This window comes from Triturus cristatus, chromosome 6, assembly GCF_964204655.1.
Source record: "Triturus cristatus chromosome 6, aTriCri1.1, whole genome shotgun sequence".
Taxonomy (NCBI): Eukaryota; Metazoa; Chordata; class Amphibia; order Caudata; family Salamandridae; genus Triturus; species Triturus cristatus.
The window spans coordinates 932,126,269-932,146,668 of record NC_140589.1 but is presented as its reverse complement, the minus strand read 5'-3'; the positions used below and the strand labels follow the sequence as shown (position 1 = coordinate 932,146,668).

Here is a 20,400-nt window from a genome sequence, read left to right as displayed (position 1 = left end):
GAAATGGGCTGTCAGTATATGAAGACGAGAGAAATAAGAGTGGCAGTTTAGTGTGGCAGTCTAATGAGGGGGAACATTGAAAAAAGGAGCATGGATTTCTGAGGTCATATGGGGTGGAGCTTAACATTTTCCTTTTGAGGTGATTTTATAATAATAATTCTCTTACTTATATGCCTTTGATCGATTTGAATCTTATATTGATTAATGCATTCATACATGTATTATTGATTGACACTAATTTTATGACTTAGAACCTGTAAATATTCAACCTATTAATAAACTTTTATGGTTTGAAAACGTAATCCCTCTGTGTGGGGCCGATTCACAGAACTAACTTAAGACAAAATCCTAAACTTACTACTTTTGGTATTCACAGAAGTTAGGATTTTGTCTTAAGTTTGTCCTAAGACAAACTTAAGACAGACCTAAGACAGACTTAAGACAAACTTAAGACAAACTTAAGACAGACTTAAGACAGACTTAAGACAAACTTAAGACAGACTTAAGACAGACTTAAGACAGACTTAAGACAGACTTAAGGCAAACTTAAGACAAAATCCTAACTCAAGTCTGTCTTAAGTCTGTCTTAAGTCTGTCTTAAGTCTGTTTTAAGTCAAAATCCCAACTTCTGTGAATACCAAAAGTAGTAAGTTTAGGATTTTGTGTCAAGTTATTTCTGTGAATCGGGCCCTGTCTTCCTTGTGAAGCATATGTGCTTCATGTTATTTAAGTGCATTGATTTGAATGCTAGCCTCAGTTGTGGATTTTGATTAATCAGATAGCACTTTCTGTGCCCCATATTTGTACGAAGAAAATCGCTAACGTTGAAAGTTTAGTGGAATTAGGCTCATCAAGGATAGTTGGTTAGTACTGCTAGCCTCAAGATTTCTTTTGTGCAATTGACATACAAAGGTATTTAAATCCTGTCCATAGCAGGAAGACTCTTATTCCCTACTTACGAGAGGTGGAAATTCATCAGGAGTGATAAAACTAGGTGGAATGTTGCCACCCACAATTCAAAAGGTCTCCAGATCAGGAATTATTAGGGAGGCAAACTCCAGACCTGATACTGCTGGTCCTGAAGACATCAGAACCTTTTCCCAGGCTCCAGGGGTGGGGTCTGTGAACATCAATACAGCCTGACCTCTGTCAAGTCCCTGCAGCTGCACAAAGAGAGTATAGAATGAGCTTCCCTTGAACAGGCTGTAACCCTATACCCCTCAACCTCTGATTCCTCACCAGTCCTTTTGCTGACACTTCCCACCTGCAAAGAGCTGGCAGAAAAGTTCAGTCGTTTTCTCCTCTTAATCGGGACAAACAAACTGGAAATTAACCCAGCGTCTTCATAGCAGATGCTGATTATGCTGTTACTATAGATACGGTATCCAAACCTGGCCAGGTACAAGGAAGGGATACGACTGCACTCTCAGGGGCATATGTACAACGAGTTAACGCCGCGTTAGTGGTACTTTTCTGCCGGTAATGTGGCGATATTTGTATCGCCCTATTAACACGCTGTCACAAAAAGCCGTTAGCGACAGCTTTCTGGTGAAACCTGCAGCTTTCCGCCTCACCACCCATGTTAGCGATAACTATCGCTAATGACATGCAAGGTAGGCGTTCCCGTGCAAAAACGTACGCCAACCCCACTTCGCGATACTTACAACGATCGTCCAGACCTGCGATACGTAAAAAAAACAGCCGCTAAAGGCCTTTTTTGCGGCTGAGACTTAAGACCAGAAAATAGCTGGTCTTAAAAATGAATATAACACATGGGCCCTCATTCCAGCTGGTTATGATGCTGGATGGCACTGCAAGCAATGTTGTTGTGCTGTCCTGTGACAAAACTACAGGGCAGGAATGCGCACCATCAATAAGATAGTGCGCATTTCTGGGCCTCAGTCATGAAAAGTGTTGCAGCGCTGCGACAAGACAGCGTTGCAATACTTCTCACTATGTCGTTCTTGCGACACCATGGATGCACTGTATTCACTGGACAGCGCTCCATGACACAAGTAATGACAGATACGTCAGAAATCCTGACGTATCTGTCTGCGCAAAAGTCACGCATTGCTGCAGTCGTGTCACAACCATGATGCAACTCCAGCAATGCATGGGGCCAGCTCATCCCTGTGGCACTGCGTCACCCTCATGCCTGCCATCAGGCAGGTGGAAGGTACTGACGCAGTGCCGTTCTTGAGGGGCGCCTGGATGTCGGCGCAGTTGGAGGTCCATCTGAGGCGGTCGCATGCTGCAGTGTCAATGTTTCCAAGCATTGGCAGAGTGGTGGTGTGGAGGGAGTTGACGAGACGTTATTCTGTGGCCTTGATCCAGCTGCGAGGGGGGGCAATGATGGCGGTGGCGTCCTGTGGGCAAGGTGAAGACGTGATGTATGCAATGATGGTCAGTCCAGGAGAGTCCGGTGTTGTGGCTGTAGTTGAAGCACCCGCTGGCGGAGGTCACATGCTCGACCATGTGTCCTGCTATGTGGCTTGTTGCAGTGACTTGCTGATTGGGTCTGATGTTGGGGACCTTCCCCAGGAGGGGGTGGTGTTTTGGTCACTGGGGTTGTCCTGGTGGAACTTGAGTAGGATCTCATCGGTGGATGGGAGAGCCTGGGGTGCAATGAGGTATACAATGGTATCGGAGAATGGGGGGCCATGGCCTGGGTGCCTGCGCATGAGGGTGCCGCAGAAGATGTGCTTGGTCCGGATCTGGGAGTTGAGGTGGTCTATGGTCGCCGTTGGGTCAATAGAGTGCGTGGTCAGTCGGAGTTGCTTCTGTAGGTGATGGCAATGCCTCCTCCTGGACGGTTGGGGTAGTCCTTGCGGGTGATACTGCAGCTGTCGGTGATGGCGATGTCCGGTCCAGAGCAGAGGTTGTTCCTGGCAGGCGAGGTGGCGTCCAGGGTTGATGGCGAGGAGGGTGCTTGCGTCGTAGCAGTGAACTGTCCAAGAGGAAGGGTTCTTGGTGCTGAGCAACTCTGACAATGCAGGTGCCTTTACATCGCATTCGATCACAACGCATTATGAAGTCAGTAATGGGGTAATTTTAAGTGTCTCGCGTGGGTTTGGGTTTTGTATGTCAGATCTGAACTTTGGGGTGTATTCTGGGGTAAAATTCGAAAATTGGGGTGTGTTTTGGGGTCAATAATGAAAATGCGGGTGTGCATTTGGGTCAAATGTGATTTTTAGGGTGTGTTTTGGGGGCTCAAAAAGGAATTGTAGGGTTTCTGGTTTGGTTTGGGGTACAAAGGTTAGTTTTCGGGTTGCACTCACTGAAGTGGGAATAGTAATTGTTATGTTCAAGCTATGCAACACCTTCCTTACTGTTGCAATATGCCTAGTATTAGTATGCATTGGAATGGAATGCGATGTAATGGCATGTGTCGTAACTACGTATGTACCTGTGGCACATGAGTGGTATGCCCGCTGCTCATGGGCGCACAGCGTCCGCCATTGAGAAGTGCTGGGGGGGGGGCTGGACAGCTGGGAGGTGGTAAACGCCGCAAAGAACACTGGACGGGGCATGGACATGGGGGGGGGGGGTGTGAGCGGGTGTTGTAAATATTTGAATAAGGGAAGTGTTACCTCGAAGTTGTGTCCCGTGTCTTTGTTGCTCCTGCTCTCCTGCGTCTGCTTCCAGGAACAGGAAGTAGGCAGCCAGGCTCCCTCCCCTGAGCCAATCACAACGGTGCGGTGCAGCGTTGGGATTGGTAATTGGCAACGGGACAAAGCATGCAGCCAGTGGCTGGAGGGGTGAGCATGTTCTCCATGCAGGCTGTAATGCAGCCTGCATTGCGAACAGGGAAGTGTGCATGACTGCTTTGGGCGACATGAGTGGGCCGACCAAACAGTCATTGCGCACTTGAGTGGGCATGCCAATCCGCCCATGCCCTGCTCCGTGCTTGGAGCAGTCCTACCCACCCTACCACCCGCAAAGGAAACATAGCACGATTACATCAGTAAGTTATCGTCATGTGATGATTGTTCCTCTTCTGCACTGCTTCAAAGCAGTGGGGCAACTCTCTTCTGCCATAGCGGATGAGCCGCTACTGGGGGTGCTTCATCTACGTGTGCTAGGCCTGGGTAACTTGACCCCCAGGCGTCCTGCTCTATGCGTACCACCTTCTCCTTACCTGGACATTGACACCATGGCGCAATATGCTGCACTCTCTCCAAATCTGTGACTTAGCCAGCAGGAACCTCTGCCAGGTCGCCGCCAAGTCCGCTGGTGAACCTCCCGATGCAGTTGATGCAGCAGGGTCCCCTTAGGTGTGAAGTTGCAGCACTCTCGCCACACAAGTTCGGCGCAGCTCAGGGGCCTCACCCTCCACAGCATCCGGCCAGCCCAACATTATCCGGCCTGTGATGCAGAGAGATGGCACCCACCATTGGTAATCCCCTCCGTGCACCCCGGTGTCGTGGTGGATCATAGTATGCGATGTAGACCTCCCTACGTTGTAGCGCAGGAGCGCCTATACTACTAACAGCTCCAAAGTGCGCAAAGCGGTCTTCTCACACAGGTCAGCAACGTGTCTCAATGCGACCTGCCAGACTTCACCACCAGGTACGGGTGATCGGCGCGCCTCAATGTCTACCGCCAAGGCTCATCAACTCCACAGGTCCAGCAAGGCATCCAGACTCCAGACGCAAGTCCAGCGAGGCATCCTGGCTCTGAATGCAGGTCAAGCGAGGCATGTAGGCTCCAGACGCAGGTCTAGCGAGGCATCCAGGATCCAGATGCAGGTCCAGCAAGGCATCCTGGCTCTCATCCTGGTCATCCTGGATGTTGGGTGGCTTGCAGGGGTTGTTGATGTGTGCTGCACTTGGCCCTGGCTGCTCCATTCTGCATTTTTTGGGAGGTTTTTATGCTTATTGTCTATTGGATGTTGACTGATAGGCTATTTTTTGCATTAGTGGCAAACAAAATTCAAGTTGAGCAGACTAATGTGAGTTTTTTTGCCGCTAATGGGTCTATCCGTAGATTTTGACCGCTAACGCCGGAATTCCTATCGCCATTGCGCTAATGTTAGCAACAGTTTTCACCGCGATCTCTGATACTATCGCCATGTAGCGACGGCTTGTTAATATACCGCTAACATGGCAATAGTTTTCAGCGGTAAGCGGTGATAAAAGTACTGCCGATAACTGGCGTTAGCAATAGTTATTGCCAGTGCTTGTACATATGCCCCTCAATATGGGTGTCCAGGATTCAGTTCCAGAGCCCTTGTTTGGCCGGCTGTGATTATTTCCTCCATTATTTCGAATGCTGGTGATTTCTACTATTCGAGGATCATTTTTAACTTAAGATATGAGGGTTGCGGAGTCAATATTGAAAACAAATATCTTATCAGTGAAGTTTTGGTGCCGTTTGGCTCTGCACTGGCTTACCCGCAAGCCTACACCTATTCCTGTGAAATATAGTAACTTCACACTGTGTTGGTGGTTACATACTTGTGTATATTTTTCCATTTATCTTTCGACCTAGCGAAATTTGAAACATAGGTACGTACACCTTTCTTTTGTCATGGTGGCTTTCCTGATGAAGGTGCTGATTTGCCGAAACGCATGTAGATAGGAAACATAGGACGATCGATAACATAAGCCACTATTGCTATAACCACAGAGAGCATCAGTTGACATAAATGAACCATAAAGATACAGAAAGAAGATGTTGTAATGTATCATGTAAATAATTTTCCTGTTAGTTATCATGCACTACTAGTGTACAAAATGTATATTCATTGTTGAAATTCTATGGGTGTGAGGAATGAATGAATGTGTGAATGTTGCAATAAATTCAGGATGAATATGCACCTTTTAGCTGGCTGTTGATTTCATGTCCAAAATGACGATACTTGATCAAATTGTATGTTCTTAATGAACCATTTATAAATGTTAATTGATAATAAAAAAATTGACTTCACCCTAGTCTCATTTTCTCTTGTGCTCACAATTCAGAAAGGAAACTAGTTAGTAATTTAAGAGTTGCCGTGGTTGTTGTACAATATTCCCGGTGCCTTCTGGTCCATGCAGTTATTCCCCATTCGAGGGAGAAATGTCTTAATCATCATGAGGCATGGACAACTGACCTTGAATCACATTTTAATAAAGAACAGATTCTCCAAACCTGCTCAACTAACCCCTCGCCTACCCTGGAAACTCAATCACCCCAGTTAAACTTCAACGCAATAGGATTTTATAATCATGTTTACACAAATCTGCAAAATAATCCTTAAAGACAGGTATGAGGGAGCTCCTGGCCCAAACTGGATCCTGCCCATACTATTTAAACAAGATCCAGAATTCTGGACTTCAGTTCTAAAAACGATCTTCGAATCAGTTTTGCAAACATCAACAGTACCATCATCATGGAGGGGCTCGACTATTTCACCCATCTACAAAAAAGACAATAGGAGTGATCCAAAGAGCTATCGGCTGGTAGCTCTTCTGGACAATGAAGCCAAATTTTATGCAGGTGTACTTCTCCAAGAATTAACGACATGGGCCACAAAAATTGCAGCAATACCTTACAACCAAACCGGTTTCTGCAGGAACATGGGCACTGCTACCAACATTTCAGCCCTTTCACTAATGATAGATGCTGCACTTGTAATAAAACAGCCCCTGTACCTGTGCTTGATCAATTATAGCTCGGCGTTTGACCATATAAACAGAAATATATTGTGGCAAAAATTAAAAAGGCTAAGACTTCCATCACTGCTACTAAAACAACTAATTCTTTTGCATAGTAACACCTGGGTGCAAGTAAAGCTGGGGGTAGGAGACCATTTAACGAGAAAGATAAACACAACCTCAGGATTAAAACAAGGCTGCGTGCTTGCCCCAACACTCTTCAATCTTTTTATGGCTGAGCTATCAGTCCAACTCAACGAAAGTAATTCATATGCCCCCAAGCTAGGAGGCCATCAGTTATCCAACATTCTATATGCAGACGACCTGGTGCTTATCAGCCGGACACCTACAGGTCTACAATGCTTGCTTGACATCACATCCCAATACTCTGAGACAAATAGATTAATCAAGAAAAAACAAAAGTCATGTGTGTAAACTTCCGGAAGACAAAAACAAAACACAACTGATTACTGGCAAAATTCAAGCTAGAAGTCGTACCAGCCTATAAATACCTGGGGGGTAACATCGATAACAAAGGTAACTACAAAGCGCAATGTGAGGCAATAAAAAAGAGGGAATTAATGACGGCAGTGGCATTAAGAAATATGAAAATAAGACCGCTGGACCAAGCTTTCTCCCCCTGACCAGAGTAATACAGACTAAACTAATTCCATCAATCACCTATGGAAGCGAAGCCATGAGAGGGAGAGATGCTGAAACACTGAACGGCACCATTGCAAGAGCCTTGAGAATGATGTACGGGTTGCCAGGATATACATCTCCGGCACAAATGAGGCTCGAATTCGGGATGCAAAGACAAGAACTGGCCCGCAAAGGAGCTTTCGTTAAAACCTGATACAAAATCAAAAAAGGGCAGCCTGAAACGCTAAACTCCTACTTGTGGAAGGAACTAGAAGCTTCAGAGACCTTCCCAGCTAGACATTTCTTGGACACTGCACTGGACCAGCTGGGGTTACGGCAACTTTGGGAATCATCAGGGTCCCTGGCAAGCTTAAAAAAAATAGTAAATAAACACTGTCAAAAATGAATCTATCATACAAGACAAAGCAGTCTTGTCAGAACGCACACACGGCTGGCTCACTTTACAGTCCTACAGCAAAGCGACCCCCCAAGCATACCTCCAAACTAACTTCTCTAAAATCACAAAAGAGAAGTTCCTGAGATTCCGGTTAGGCATATTGCCATCTGCATATCACTTGCCTCTGTGGTTACGCCCTCCGAAGCCTGCAATTTGTGGTCTCTGTGGGGAAGGAGAGGAGGACATAGTGCACGTCATAACCATATGCAGGGAATTAATGCAGGAGCGCCGGTCACTTCTTAGACCATTCTTCAACAAGAAACAAATACGGTCCTGTAGGCAAGCGGTGCTAGCAAGTTTCTCTGGCAAAGATATTCAGCTAAGCTGTTGCCTGGTAAAATTCTTAACTGCTGCTATTCTCAGACTAAAAAAAGATACAACCAGATTACCTGAGAAGTGGCATTGGAGCCGGTTTGGAACCGGCCCGCTGACGCACTTCACAAAAGTCTCCGACAGCGCCTTTAATACACCAAGTACTAAGCACTCTTGCACATTCAAGCCTTGAAGAAAAACATTATGGGGCTAATCTCGGCCACTTTGTACTGAGCCATAAAAGTAGTTGCTGCACTACGCACTTTAACCTGTATTCAATCGTCTCCCTCATTTTGCTGCTAAGACTCTGACCAGGGAGGACATTCTGAACTGCTGCTAAATCTCCGCTTACAAAAAATGAAGAATCTGGACTGTGGCACACCAAGGCTGGGGGACTCGCTCTCTTTGCAATTTTTCGTGTGTTCTTAATTGTGGCTACTAGCCTTTTCAATTGAAGTTTTACAGTTTTATAAGAGATGGTCATTTTTTTTTAAAGGTTTTTAACTAACTGTACAATAAATATATTACTTAATCATCATTTTTTTGGTGCGGAGGTCTGAATTGTGGCCCTGCAGTAGCCTTGCACCAAAAACTGGCACATTGGTAATGAGATTGAAAAATATTTTGGACCTTCCGATGCTATAGTTTAATTCTTTGCCATGACACGACACTATTAAAGGCTTATATTTCTTAAAAAGGCATTATGTGTCATATTGCGCATCTGATTTGCCTAGTCATTACAGGAGCATAACCGACATTATTAAGCAGATTATCCTTTATTAAAAAAGCATTACAAGTGTGAACAGTAAAAACGCGGCATCCAATTTGGCTGTTCCACTGGTCTACCTGGCTCTGATCGTGCTTTAGTTTTATTGAAAATAGAATAATAATGTCATCCAATTTCAATCATATGTTAATTTATTTCGGGTTTCTGACCACACTCAGTATTAGTCATGAGTCTGGAACGCTTGTGTGATCTTCTAAAAGTTTTAGCAATATTGGGAGTGAGGCAAGGTTAGCTGAAGTAAAGAAAAAAGGATTTAAAAATGTAAGCATTTGAGCAGGGTGTAAATTGATGCAGTTAGCAACTCCAGAGGCTATGAAAGGTCACCCTCTCTTAAGGGCAGTATTTGTGCCAAATGTAGGCTTTTTTAACTAAATGTTTGCAAGGCTATGGGAAAGGAGATGCAAAGACCCTCAAGGATGCAAGGTCGTGCATGGTATGCTATGTTATGTTATGTTAATTTTGTTTTGTAGGGCGCACAGCTACCCAAAAAGGGTTTCCCGGTGCCAGCCTAAGACTTGTTCCTTGAGATCAACTTCTAAAGAAGACAGCACCCACTCAGTCAACAAGGGGGCAGAGTTTTCGTATATCCATTAATACCTCCCTGTCAGTTTAATCAATCATTACTTGTAAGTTTTATTCTTTCTTGCTTTTATTTATTATAAAATAATATCACAAAATCGTTTGCTCATATTCAATATTTAAAATAAAAACGATATACTTCATTGTCACTCAGATTTCAGTATTTTACATACAACACTCTTACGCAAAATTACTAAGATGCCTGAAATACCAAAAAACTATCTTAAAACACATTTTAAAAAACTGTTGACGCAGTGTTTCAGTGGATTCTTAGGTCTACCACACCTTCTTCAGGATCATTGTGTAGCAAATAATTGTGAAAAAAAGATAGAGAAGATGCTCTTCATTGTAATACACAGTGCATAATTAGGAATTGTTTAAATTGATTTGCACATCATTTTTAAAGGCTTAGACCTTTTCTTGCATCCATCACCAATTTCCTCCCAATTTCCTATTCAGTTCCCTCAAATCAGATTGGTCACTGATCAGCATATTCACTGACAAAAATTCCATTTACATAATCACATTTCAACTAGAAGTGAATTATACTCTTTCTGATGAGAAAAATAAATGCCTGTTAGCATCTTTTATGCTACATCCTCGCTCCACTTCCAGTGTGTTTCCCCAAAACAGATTCACCATAGTCCTCTTCCACTGGAGTCAAGCTACCTGGCTGATGAGGGGTGAAACCCTGAAACCGGTAATAGGATGCTTGTTTCCAGTCCAGGGAGGACCTGGCAGTTCGGGCTGGATTGTTCCTATTGGGCACAGGACTGCAATCAAGACTGATTTGCATATGGCTGGATTCAATCTTGAATGTCATGGGTAGCAAAAAAGCAATGGATTTAGGCCCACATCTCTGTACTGGGGTGAATGTATGACATTGTTGCGCATTCTATCCATCAATTGTTCTTTTTGCATCTTTCTATATCTGGTATTTTAGGATTAGACAATGTTATTTTTTGCAATTCTATAGTACCCATGTTGTAAGTTTCTCATTAATCTATTCTATATGTTGTATTTGCACCACCATGTCACTATAAGTGCTATTCCCAAAGTAAATATTCTATGTCCATATTTTCTGACAGTTTACACCGTACATTTGATCATTGGTATACTTGATCTTTAGGACAGACCATCTATACCTATAACTGGTCGGTCCAGGCGGGCGTTGATTCAACAAACCTTACAGCGCCCATTCCTGATGCTCCTTGAGCGGCCTGATGACTGCACTCAAAAGACCTTTTAAACTATAGGCTCTCAAAGCTAAGGTTTGCATCTTTCAGACAAGCAGATTCACCATCATATATCTAAAGGGAGGACCCTTAAAATGGCCAAAGAAAAATGTGAGTCTCTTGCGAGGTTGCCCTTCACACATGTCCTGATCGCGACCTGCACAGATGGTTTGAAGTAACCGCGATATCTTGGTTCGAAATGTCGACCATCTGATTGGTGATGTGTACTGATTCAATATTCCTCATAGGCATATAAAAAGAATCACCTGTTGCCCTGGAAACATGGGGTCCTTAATCACACCTTTCAAGACAGGTGTTATGCAGACAATTGATGCCCTGCATTTTTTAACTTGTATCTTAAGTTCCCAATTACAACGTTTTCACTGGTCACACTGCAGAAGCACTTTTTAATTCTGCACTAATGGAGTAGCCTTCATTATTTTGTGCATGAATGTTCTAATATATACTATTGCTTCAATACATGCAAGTAATTGAATTCAAATTCTGGTTGTGTATTCTTCTATATATTTACTATGATTCCATTTGGTTTTCATTAAAATTCTTTATAATGCACTTCTGATCGAAAGGCGATTCTTACCCCAAAACATTAAGGGCCTGATTACGAGTTTGGCGGTGCGGCACTGGTTCCATCCCACTGCTGCACTGCCAAACTCATGGTAATTCCACCCGCCAGATTACGAGTTTTTCTCATGTCTGACGGGCTTTTTTTTGTTGAAACATCAGTTTATTGGATTTTCTGTTACATTTATGATGCACAATGCGTACTTTTGTCACCACATTATCACATAACATAGATTATTTCCCACAACAAAGATATTGATTCATGCATCTATGTCTCCAAGAAGCATGTGTTCGGCTGTTTCCCACTATTTTCTTGTCTTTGGGTTTCTGTATATAGCGTCTGTTGCTTGTTAGTTTGACAGCAATATCCATATTGCATTTGTCAAAGTCTGAACGACCTTTTATGCATGTATAAGCCAGTAAACAGATAAGTCCATCAACAGTTTTAAACATTAACAAGAGTAACAGTTTAGCGATGCAACGTTTGTTTGCCCTTGGATATCAACCCATCTCTCCACGCCGCTAGCCCCGCCTCCAGTGTTTGATGATTGCAATGATTATTTATTTATTCATTTGTTTATTTATTTATGTATGTATTTATTTATTTAAGCCCCCATAAATACAGTTCTTGAGGAAGCTAAGCAGCCATTCCTGCAGATGACTGGTAATCTGTCACCGCATGCTTTCCCCCACCCCCATCAGTCAGGTGGCTGCATTTCTGTGCTTCAGCTGCATATAGCGAGGGGCAATCAATGGCAAGTTGTGACCACTGGGAGCTTGCTAACTTGGTGCGGTAACCTCATGTGCATGCAGAGGGGGGGTTCTGTATGTGCCAGTCATTGTGAAGTAAAGAGTGTCTCTGAACGTGTATTGTAGGGTAATGCGATAGGTAGTAGAGAATGGAGGAACTGCTGAAGGGGGCTAATCACTGGGGAGCACACAAACTAGCGTTAACATTAATGGCTTCGATTCACTTGGGTATGCCCACAATCCCCTGTGTTCAGAGGTGGAGAGTAAGAAGGGGGACAGTCGTGTGAGAGGACTCCCTAAGCCGCACTACTCCTAGCCTCTCAATGCCCCCGAGTATTATTTGTGATGTCAACTGTTAGTTCTGCCAGGAAAGGTATGAGGAGTTATCTGCTCATCATCAATTTGTGTGAAAATCGTGCATGATGGCCTTCCATTGTGCTGCAATAGGTTACTTGCGAAGCCCCTGGGCATCCTTAGTTTGCAGGGTCACTCCCTTCGCTCTGGCCGACACCAGGTCTGCTGTCTCCTGGATGTTAGGGCAGGGGTCTCACACCTCTTCCACCTCCTTGTGATCAGGCATTTGGCCGTCAGCATGACCAGGCACTTCAGCCTTTTGTCTCTAGGATAGAGGTGCAGTATGGTATAGCCAGGACATTGCTGACCAGCCACCAGTAATTGCCAAGCAATGTGCAGGCCCAAAGCATGTGTAGGAGGTCAACATCTGTGTTTATATTCGCTGGGGTGAGGTATGCTCTCTGAATCATGTAATGTTGAATGAGTTTGAATTACACATTGCGTAGGACATAGGTAGAGCTGCTCAATATCTCAAACCACTCCCTGTCATCAAACAGGTGCCCTCTGTCTGCTTTCCACTTCTGTCTAAGTGATGTGAGTGACACCTCCGTGTGATGACGTAATGAGTCAGCAAGCCATTTAGTGAGGTGTTTGCCCCTTCCCATGACATGTAAGTATTGGATGGTCAGGTGTGTAGGCATTTCCCGGCAAAAGTAATCGAGAAGTTCATCAACAGGCAACTGACCTCATTCCTCGCAAAGAACAACATCCTGGACCCGTCCCAATCCGGATTTCGCAGCAACCACCGCACCGAAACAGCCCTCATCGCCGCAACCGACGACCTCCGGGCCATGATGGACAACGGAGAAACTGCAGCCCTCATCCTCCTGGACCGCTCGGCCGCCTTCGACACCGTCTGCCACCACACAATCCGCACACGCCTCCAAAAAGCAGAGATCCGCGACAAAGCACTGGACTGGGCCACCTCCTTCCTCACTGGCAGAACCCAGAGTGTCCGCCTCCCCCATTCCGCTCCAAAGACACCAAGATCATCTGCAGCGTACCCCAAGGATCATCTCTCAGCCCGACACTCTTCAACATCTACATGGCACCGCTCGCCAACATCGCTAGATCACACGACCTCAAAATCGTCTCATACGCCAACGACACCCAGCTGATCCTCTCCCTCACCAAGGCCCCCACCACCCCCAAATCCAACCTCCACGAAGGAATGAAGGCCATCGCCGAATGGATGACGATCAGCCGCCTGAAACTGAACTCGCACAAGACGGAGGTCCTCATCATCGGCTCCACCCCCTCCGCCTGGGACGACTCATGGTGGCCGCACTAGGGGCTGCACCGACGCCCACTAGCCACTCACGCAACCTGGGAGTCATCCTGGACTGCGCACTGTCAATGACTGAGCAAGTGAACGCCGTCTCCTCCTCCTGCTTCAACACCCTCCGCATGCTCCGCAAGATCTACAGATGGATCCCCACCGGTACCAAAAGGACTGCCACCCAGGCCCTCGTCAGCAGCAGACTGGACTACGGCAACGCTCTCTATGCAGGAACATCAGCCAAACTCCAGAAACGACTACAACGCTTACAGAACGCCTCGGCAGGCCTCATCCTCGACATACCCCGCCACAGCCACATCTCAGCCCACCTGAAAGACCTTCACTGGCTCCCTGTCAACAAAAGGATAACCTTCAAGCTCCTCACCCATGCTCACAAAGCTCTCCACAACACCGGACCAGCGTACCTCAACGAACGACTCACCTTCTACACCCCAAACCGCCAGCTTACCTCTGCTGACCTTGCCACCATCCCCCGCATCAGTCGAGCGACCGCCGGTGGCAGATCGTTCTCCCACCTCGCCACTAAAACCTGGAACACCCTCCCCATCTGCCTATGACAGACCCAGGCCCTGTTGGCCTTCAGGAGACTCCTCAAGACCTGGCTGCTCGAGCAGTAGCAGGACCCCTGCCCCCCCCACCCCCCCCAGTGCCTTGAGACCCTCACGGGTGAGTCTGTGGCAGATCTGGCACTCTCTCCCCCCGGAGTGCCCTGCAGTGGCAGCGCCAATGCCTAGTTCGGCACTGTGTGTGTGATGTATAGACTTCTAGGAAAGCATTGATGTGAAACTTTGAGCAGTAGTTGCTCAGGTGTTCTGCACTTAGCACAAGAATAGAATAATCGAAGGACTTATCCCAGTGACTGAGGTGGGTCATAAGCGGCAGTGTCATATAGCTGTAGCCCTGCTAGCCATCTTGCCACCCATTGCAGCTGCGAAGCCAGGTAGTATAGCTCCATGTTGGGGACTGCTATTCCTTCTCTGCTCGTTGGGAGGTAAAGCTTGGTGAGGGCTGCTCTGCATCAGGAGTTATTCCAAATGAATTCTCTCGACATTCGCTCAAACACCCTGAAGAAGTAAGGTGTATTGTATAGGGGTAAATTAGTAAAATAATATAGCAGCCTAGGGAGTACTACCATTTCTAGTAAAGCTATCTGGCCCGCAAATGACAGAGGAAGTGTGCGCCAGAAAGTCATCTGCGATCACGGTGCAGTGATCGCCCTCCCCTGGTCGCCATCCAGGAGATCTTCCTTTCGGTGGTAAATCCTGATACCTAGATTGCGGAATGTGTCAGTCTGCCACCTAATGCGGTGCCCGCTGAGAGTGGGCGTTGGGTCTCGGTGTCCATGTGTGAAGGAGTAGAGGCAGGACTTGTTCCAGTTTACCCGCAGACCAGAGAGGTTTGCAAACTCCAGTAGCATTTGGGTTAGCACAGGCGGGATCAGGCACACATCTTTGAGTTATACTAAGATATCATCTGCATACAGCAAAACTGTAAGCATGCTATTCCGTCGGGGAATCCCCCACTCCGCCTCCTGCTCATGGAGTACTGCCACCAGTGGCTCTACTGCTAACGCAAATAGCTGTGAGGATAATGGGCATCCTTGGTGGGTGCCTCAACATATGGGTATGGGTGCAGAGTTGTGACAGCCCGTCTTTACTTGCACTGATTGTTTTGTGTATACTCGTCGGATCAGGCTGAGAAAACGACATGTGAGTCCATATTTGGTGAGAAACGTGAAAAGGTACTCCCATTACAAGAAGCAGAAGGCCTTCTCTAGATCTAGTTCAAGCACCCCGACTGTGGCCACTGCCGGGGAGAGTAGGTGGACACTCTAAAGAAGCATCTAAGATTTAGTGACATGTTGTGGGCTGGGACAAATCGGTTCTGGTCGTGATGGACCAGACCTGGCACTAGCGAAGCCAGTCTATCAGCCAGGATTTTGGCTAAGATTTTATAGTTCGTATTCAGTAAGGCCAGCGGATGGAATGATCCAGGGTCGACCGTGTCTGTGTCGGGCTTGGGTAGGGAAACGAGCAGCGCCTCCCACAAATAGGCAAGAAGTAGTCCTGTCTCAAGTTCTTCGGCATATAGCAAATGCAGATGCGGAATGACTGTGTGTGCATAGGTTTTGTAGTACTTAGAAGGAAGATCATCAGTACCTGGGGTCATACTCGAGGCCAGTGCCCTAATGGCCTCTCAGATTACGACTAGTGAGATGGGCTCTTCTAGGTCCATTTGCTGCAACCGATCCAGTGTAGGAAGCCTTATTTGGTAGAGAAAGGCAGTGAGAGGTAGTTTTTGATGTATACAGGGCCCTATAATAGTGGGTCAGTTCCGTATGTATTTCAATTTGCGTGTGCAGTAGATGACCTACTTCATTTCTGAGCGTGTGAATGGGGTGTGATACCTGTTCTCTGTGTATGAGCCATTCCAAGAGTTGTCCTGGGCAGTCTGAATTTGCGTGCATGCGGGCAGCGTGTACTGCATAAGTGACATATCTGAGGCGTTCCAGTAGTTCTGCCAACTCTCCTCTCTTTGCCTCTAGTCACAGCGCACTGTCTGGCTGTGTCACCAGTTTTGCCTCCAAGTGTAATAGGTCCTGCTCTATCTTCCCTGTGGCTTCACTAAGGCGCGTGCAAATGTTCCAGTTAATTCCCAAGCATTTGCCCCTAATGGTCACCTTGAACACATCCCACTCAATCGGCCGTCTCCTCGTTAAGTTTGAAAATATTCAGCCGAAGTACACCCCACCGCCTCATGAAATGGCCCGTCCTCCAGGTATAGTGCCAGAGACCTGACTTTGTGGACAATACTGACATGCAATCCGTGTGGTGCTGAATAGTGGGAATATATTCTTGCACTGGGATTCCGAGTTTGCCATAGGTCTACCAAGGACCAGCGCTTCATCCATTCTCCCAATGCGCGAGCATTAGATATAGAGTGCGTGCTTGACAAAGGGGAAAAAGAATAGTCCAGGTATGTGTCCATGACCACACTAAAGTCTCCACCCACGTGCAATGGGAGTCCGCTCCTCTCCGGTAGAGAGTGAAGGAATGGCATCTGCTCTGAGTTGGGGGCTTGAATCAGTCCAGCACTAATTGTAAGCCATTGAGGCGGAATTTTATGAACCTGAATCTTCCACTAGGGTCTATTGTTACCTCCTCTGCAACAAAGGGAGTCCCCGCCCGCACCCAAAATAGCACCCCTCTATCATAGGATGAGTACCCAGTGCCAGCCTGCGGTGCAGCCGGTCAACCTGGGGGGGACAGGGGGGATCAGGTGCGTTTCCTGCAGGAGAGCTATATGGGTGGACCTGTGCTTTAGGTAGGCGTAGATAGAGTAACAATGTGCATGTGCGTGCATTCCCTTCACGTTCAACCTTAATATGTTTGTGTAGGCCATCTCTGATGCATTGTTTTGTGCTGTGCGTGTTGCAGCGCAGCTTTTTGATGGGGGCCTATTCTATGTTGTGCGCATGGTGTGGGCAAGAGAACACGGGTGGTAGGGTAGCATCGCTCAGTGGGGACTAAATTATGAAAACAACAATTCAAGCAAAACTTATAAAACATTGATAGAGCAGATATGTGACAGGGATCCACTCAAATTGATGTGCCAAATGCTGGCAACGAATTTGAACCCTTGATCGTAGTAGGGAAGGCGCGTACCATCTATAGGATGGAAGGCCAGATCCCATGCTCCCCTGTGCCCTTATGAATGTGCATGTGATGTGCCGGGTGCAGAGTGGGTTTGTGTGGTATACAGGTCAAAACCGGTGTGATTCTTTGACCCAACCCCCAAGCTCAACAGTTATGCGAGCCACTGGGTGCATGCTGGCCATGCCACGATTGATTACTGCAGTAGTATATTATATGAGTTTTCAGTGGCTCAGGAGTGGACATTGGTGACATTGCGTCCTGAGCAAATGATGTTGTCTGTGGTCTGTAGCATTACATCTGGCAGTGGAAGTTTTTCCATCTCCGATGTGCACCCAATTAAGGAGTCAACTTTGCTAGTAGACTTGTCAGACTCATTATCCAGGTCCATGGTGTGGGTTTGGGCATGTAGTGCATCCACTGTCTGCAGAGCACTTCTCCTTTCTGAAACATCTGCGCCAGATTGGGCACCGCTCCAGGTGGTCCAGACCAATCAGTCTGTCAACCAGTCAGTTGCCTCCATCCACGCCGGCGACCTCCAGCATTTTTGATCTTTTTCTCAGTTTCTGTGGAGTGAGATAACGCCATCGCATAGACCCAGCTTCCATCCAGTCCCTCGCATCTCCGGGTTGTCAAAAAAATGGGTGACAGCATGATCTACCACTTATAGGCACGCCGGGAAGAGTGGAAAACTTCCTATGTTCATTTCACGTAGATGACGTTTGACAGCTAGTAAGGAGTGCCGAGGCTTCTACACAGCTAGTGTATACTCCCGGAACAGAATAATTACAGCTATGTTCACTTTGCTCTCTTTTAGCTGGCGGCCTTCATGAATAATGCTGTCTCAGTCTCTGTAGTTCAGGAGTCTAGAAAGGAATGGCCTGGGGTTGTGTCCAAGCAGGAGTCTCCGCGATGGAATGCGCTGCGCCTGCTCAACTGCGAATTGAGGGGACAACTCCCCTGAAGGCCTCAGCACCTGTATCCAGCCCTCTGTATAATCCAGGCCTCTGTGTATGCCACCACATCACAGCACTCCACACCTTCTGGGAGTCTGATCACTCAGATTTTATTATGTTGCGACCTTCCCTCAGTGTCCTCAACTCAATCCTCTAAGGCAGTTACACATCCCAGCAACGCTTGCATTGAAGTTGTGTTTTCTTGGGTGACTGGCTGCAGTTTCTCCAGCTGTAGATCAGTGTTGAACTGCTTGTCTGTGAGTTTGCGCTGGTTTGCTCGCAGCAGGTTTAAATCCGTAGTGATCTTGTCTATTTTGCCTTCAAGGGAGGTCCTCGTATTTTCAGGTGCTTGTCGTCGCTGGCCGTGTGTCTTTTGCAAACTGTTCCATTGTACCTGGAGCTGATCGTGCCGGGGTGGTTGAGGTGGTCAAGCACAAGCGTCCCATTACTATTTGTTGGGCAGTGGGCATCTGTTAATCTATAACTTTTAACTTGTAATGCATTCACTCGCCAGGAAAGGGTGGCACAAGCAGTCCCCGTGTGACCAGCGGCCCGTCACGTCAAGGTATGTAGTCTGGGCGAGTCTCTGACCTGGTGGGATCGTGCGCTAAGCCCATCATTGTTGTACGTGCTTGTGGATTCTCCCAGGATGCGTTTCCCATGCCACTCTCCAACATCTCTGCACCTCCCTAGTGTCCACTGATAGTAGTATTGTGTAGGGGAGGGCTACAGAATAGCATAAAGGAAGGCAGTTAGAGATCACTGGAAAGACAAACCCTCTGAGCAGTATCAGCACGGGCACCCCACCACCTGTACTCAATAGTGCCAGTTCACACAATTGCTTCCACCCTGGCCGTGTTGGGTGTTTTCCATCTCTATGCCTCCAATAAGCCCTGGTCCTGTCTATGACGGGACATCACATCAGTATTTTGTAACGCTTTGTGGCAGGCATTTAGGGTCAATAATGAATGATAGCACACAGCAGCCCAAAGTGATCCATCCCCTCAGCACTCCTCCGCCTCCAACTGACAATCTATCTGATGTTGCTACTGTACTCCTCTGTTTATCTCGTTTCTAGGTGACCATGGATCAGCAGATGACCGGCCACCCAGCCACCTGTGCGCACCCTGGAGGCAATTTTTTATGTCCCCACCAATGAGGCCTTGGCCTGGTCCAGCTTCTGGAACAGTATCAGGTGGTTTGAAAATGAGAGGGGGAAAGCCTGTGTCTCCACAGCTAGTACACCAATCAAGACCACCCTTACTACATAGGCAGTCCTCTCGTCTTGCTGCAGAAGTCCTTACCATTGACTGACAAAGCTCCCTTGTAATAAAACAGAAGGTGCATTTTTTCCCTCGCGCCAGGACTCGATTCCATTTCAGTGCAGCGGGACTTAAGGCAGGCCGCCCTCGCACACATGAGAGTGTGTAAACAAGTCTCACAGACGCACGCAGGTCCATGGTAGTGCTGGTGGACAGCAAGGTATTGAAAGAGTAGGCCCCAAACAGGCACCAGGCACCTCATCGTGCCCGTAGAGCCAGTAGAGCCAAGGCGGCGCAGCATTCAAAATTGGCCGATGAGGTTTCTACGTTCTCTGTGCCCAAGATTGACACGCTTAATGGGTTCGGCAAGAGCTGCTCAAACCCTCCATCTGCAGGGAGGTGGCTGTGCCCCTCCCCCTACCCCTGCAATCCGTGGTCCAGGCCGGATTCGGCCCCCGGGTTCCACCCGGCGTTAGTCCCATAATTGGGGGAGGAAGAAAAGAGGGGGGAGAAAGCGCCCACTCACCTTACAGTGGCTGTCTGTTCGGGCTCACCGCACACCATCCGGCATTCAGGCAGTCAGAGCCACCTTCTCTGTCATGTGCAAGTGAGTAATCCAAGGGCCAGCCCACCTGTGTTGAGGGCTCCACATTCAGGTCTGAGCAGACCACTGCTCACCCACCAGACGCCTCGCCTCATCCAAGGGAGTAGGAACAGGCGGGTGCCGCATACCCATCCAAAGCTCCATTCACCATGCCTCACCGCTCACACCCCAGTGGCCCAGACTCGGGTACAATCCAATACAGTTTTACTTCTCCTTCACCCGCCTGCCAGGGTTTCTGTGGCCCATGCACCTGCATGGAACCTTGCCACCTGCTGCTAGCTGGTGGCTC

General features: G+C 47.2%; 1 protein-coding gene and 1 long non-coding RNA gene across 2 annotated transcripts in view; both read left to right on the top strand.

Moving 5' to 3' along the window:
- LOC146820812 (uncharacterized) overlaps positions 1-9,391 on the top strand; it is a 122,323-nt gene extending 112,932 nt beyond the window's left edge. The window contains exon 5 of the mRNA XM_085609744.1: positions 9,307-9,391. Within this exon, the coding sequence (XP_085465870.1) occupies positions 9,307-9,362 (56 nt within the window). The 3' untranslated portion in view covers positions 9,363-9,391. The remainder of the gene's footprint in view (positions 1-9,306) is intronic.
- A 1-nt stretch (position 9,392) lies between these two features.
- The window catches only part of LOC146820811 (uncharacterized), a 76,328-nt gene continuing 65,320 nt past the window's right edge, over positions 9,393-20,400 (top strand). Inside the window, exon 1 of the long non-coding RNA XR_014962627.1 lies at positions 9,393-9,462. This is a non-coding gene — a long non-coding RNA (uncharacterized LOC146820811). The remainder of the gene's footprint in view (positions 9,463-20,400) is intronic.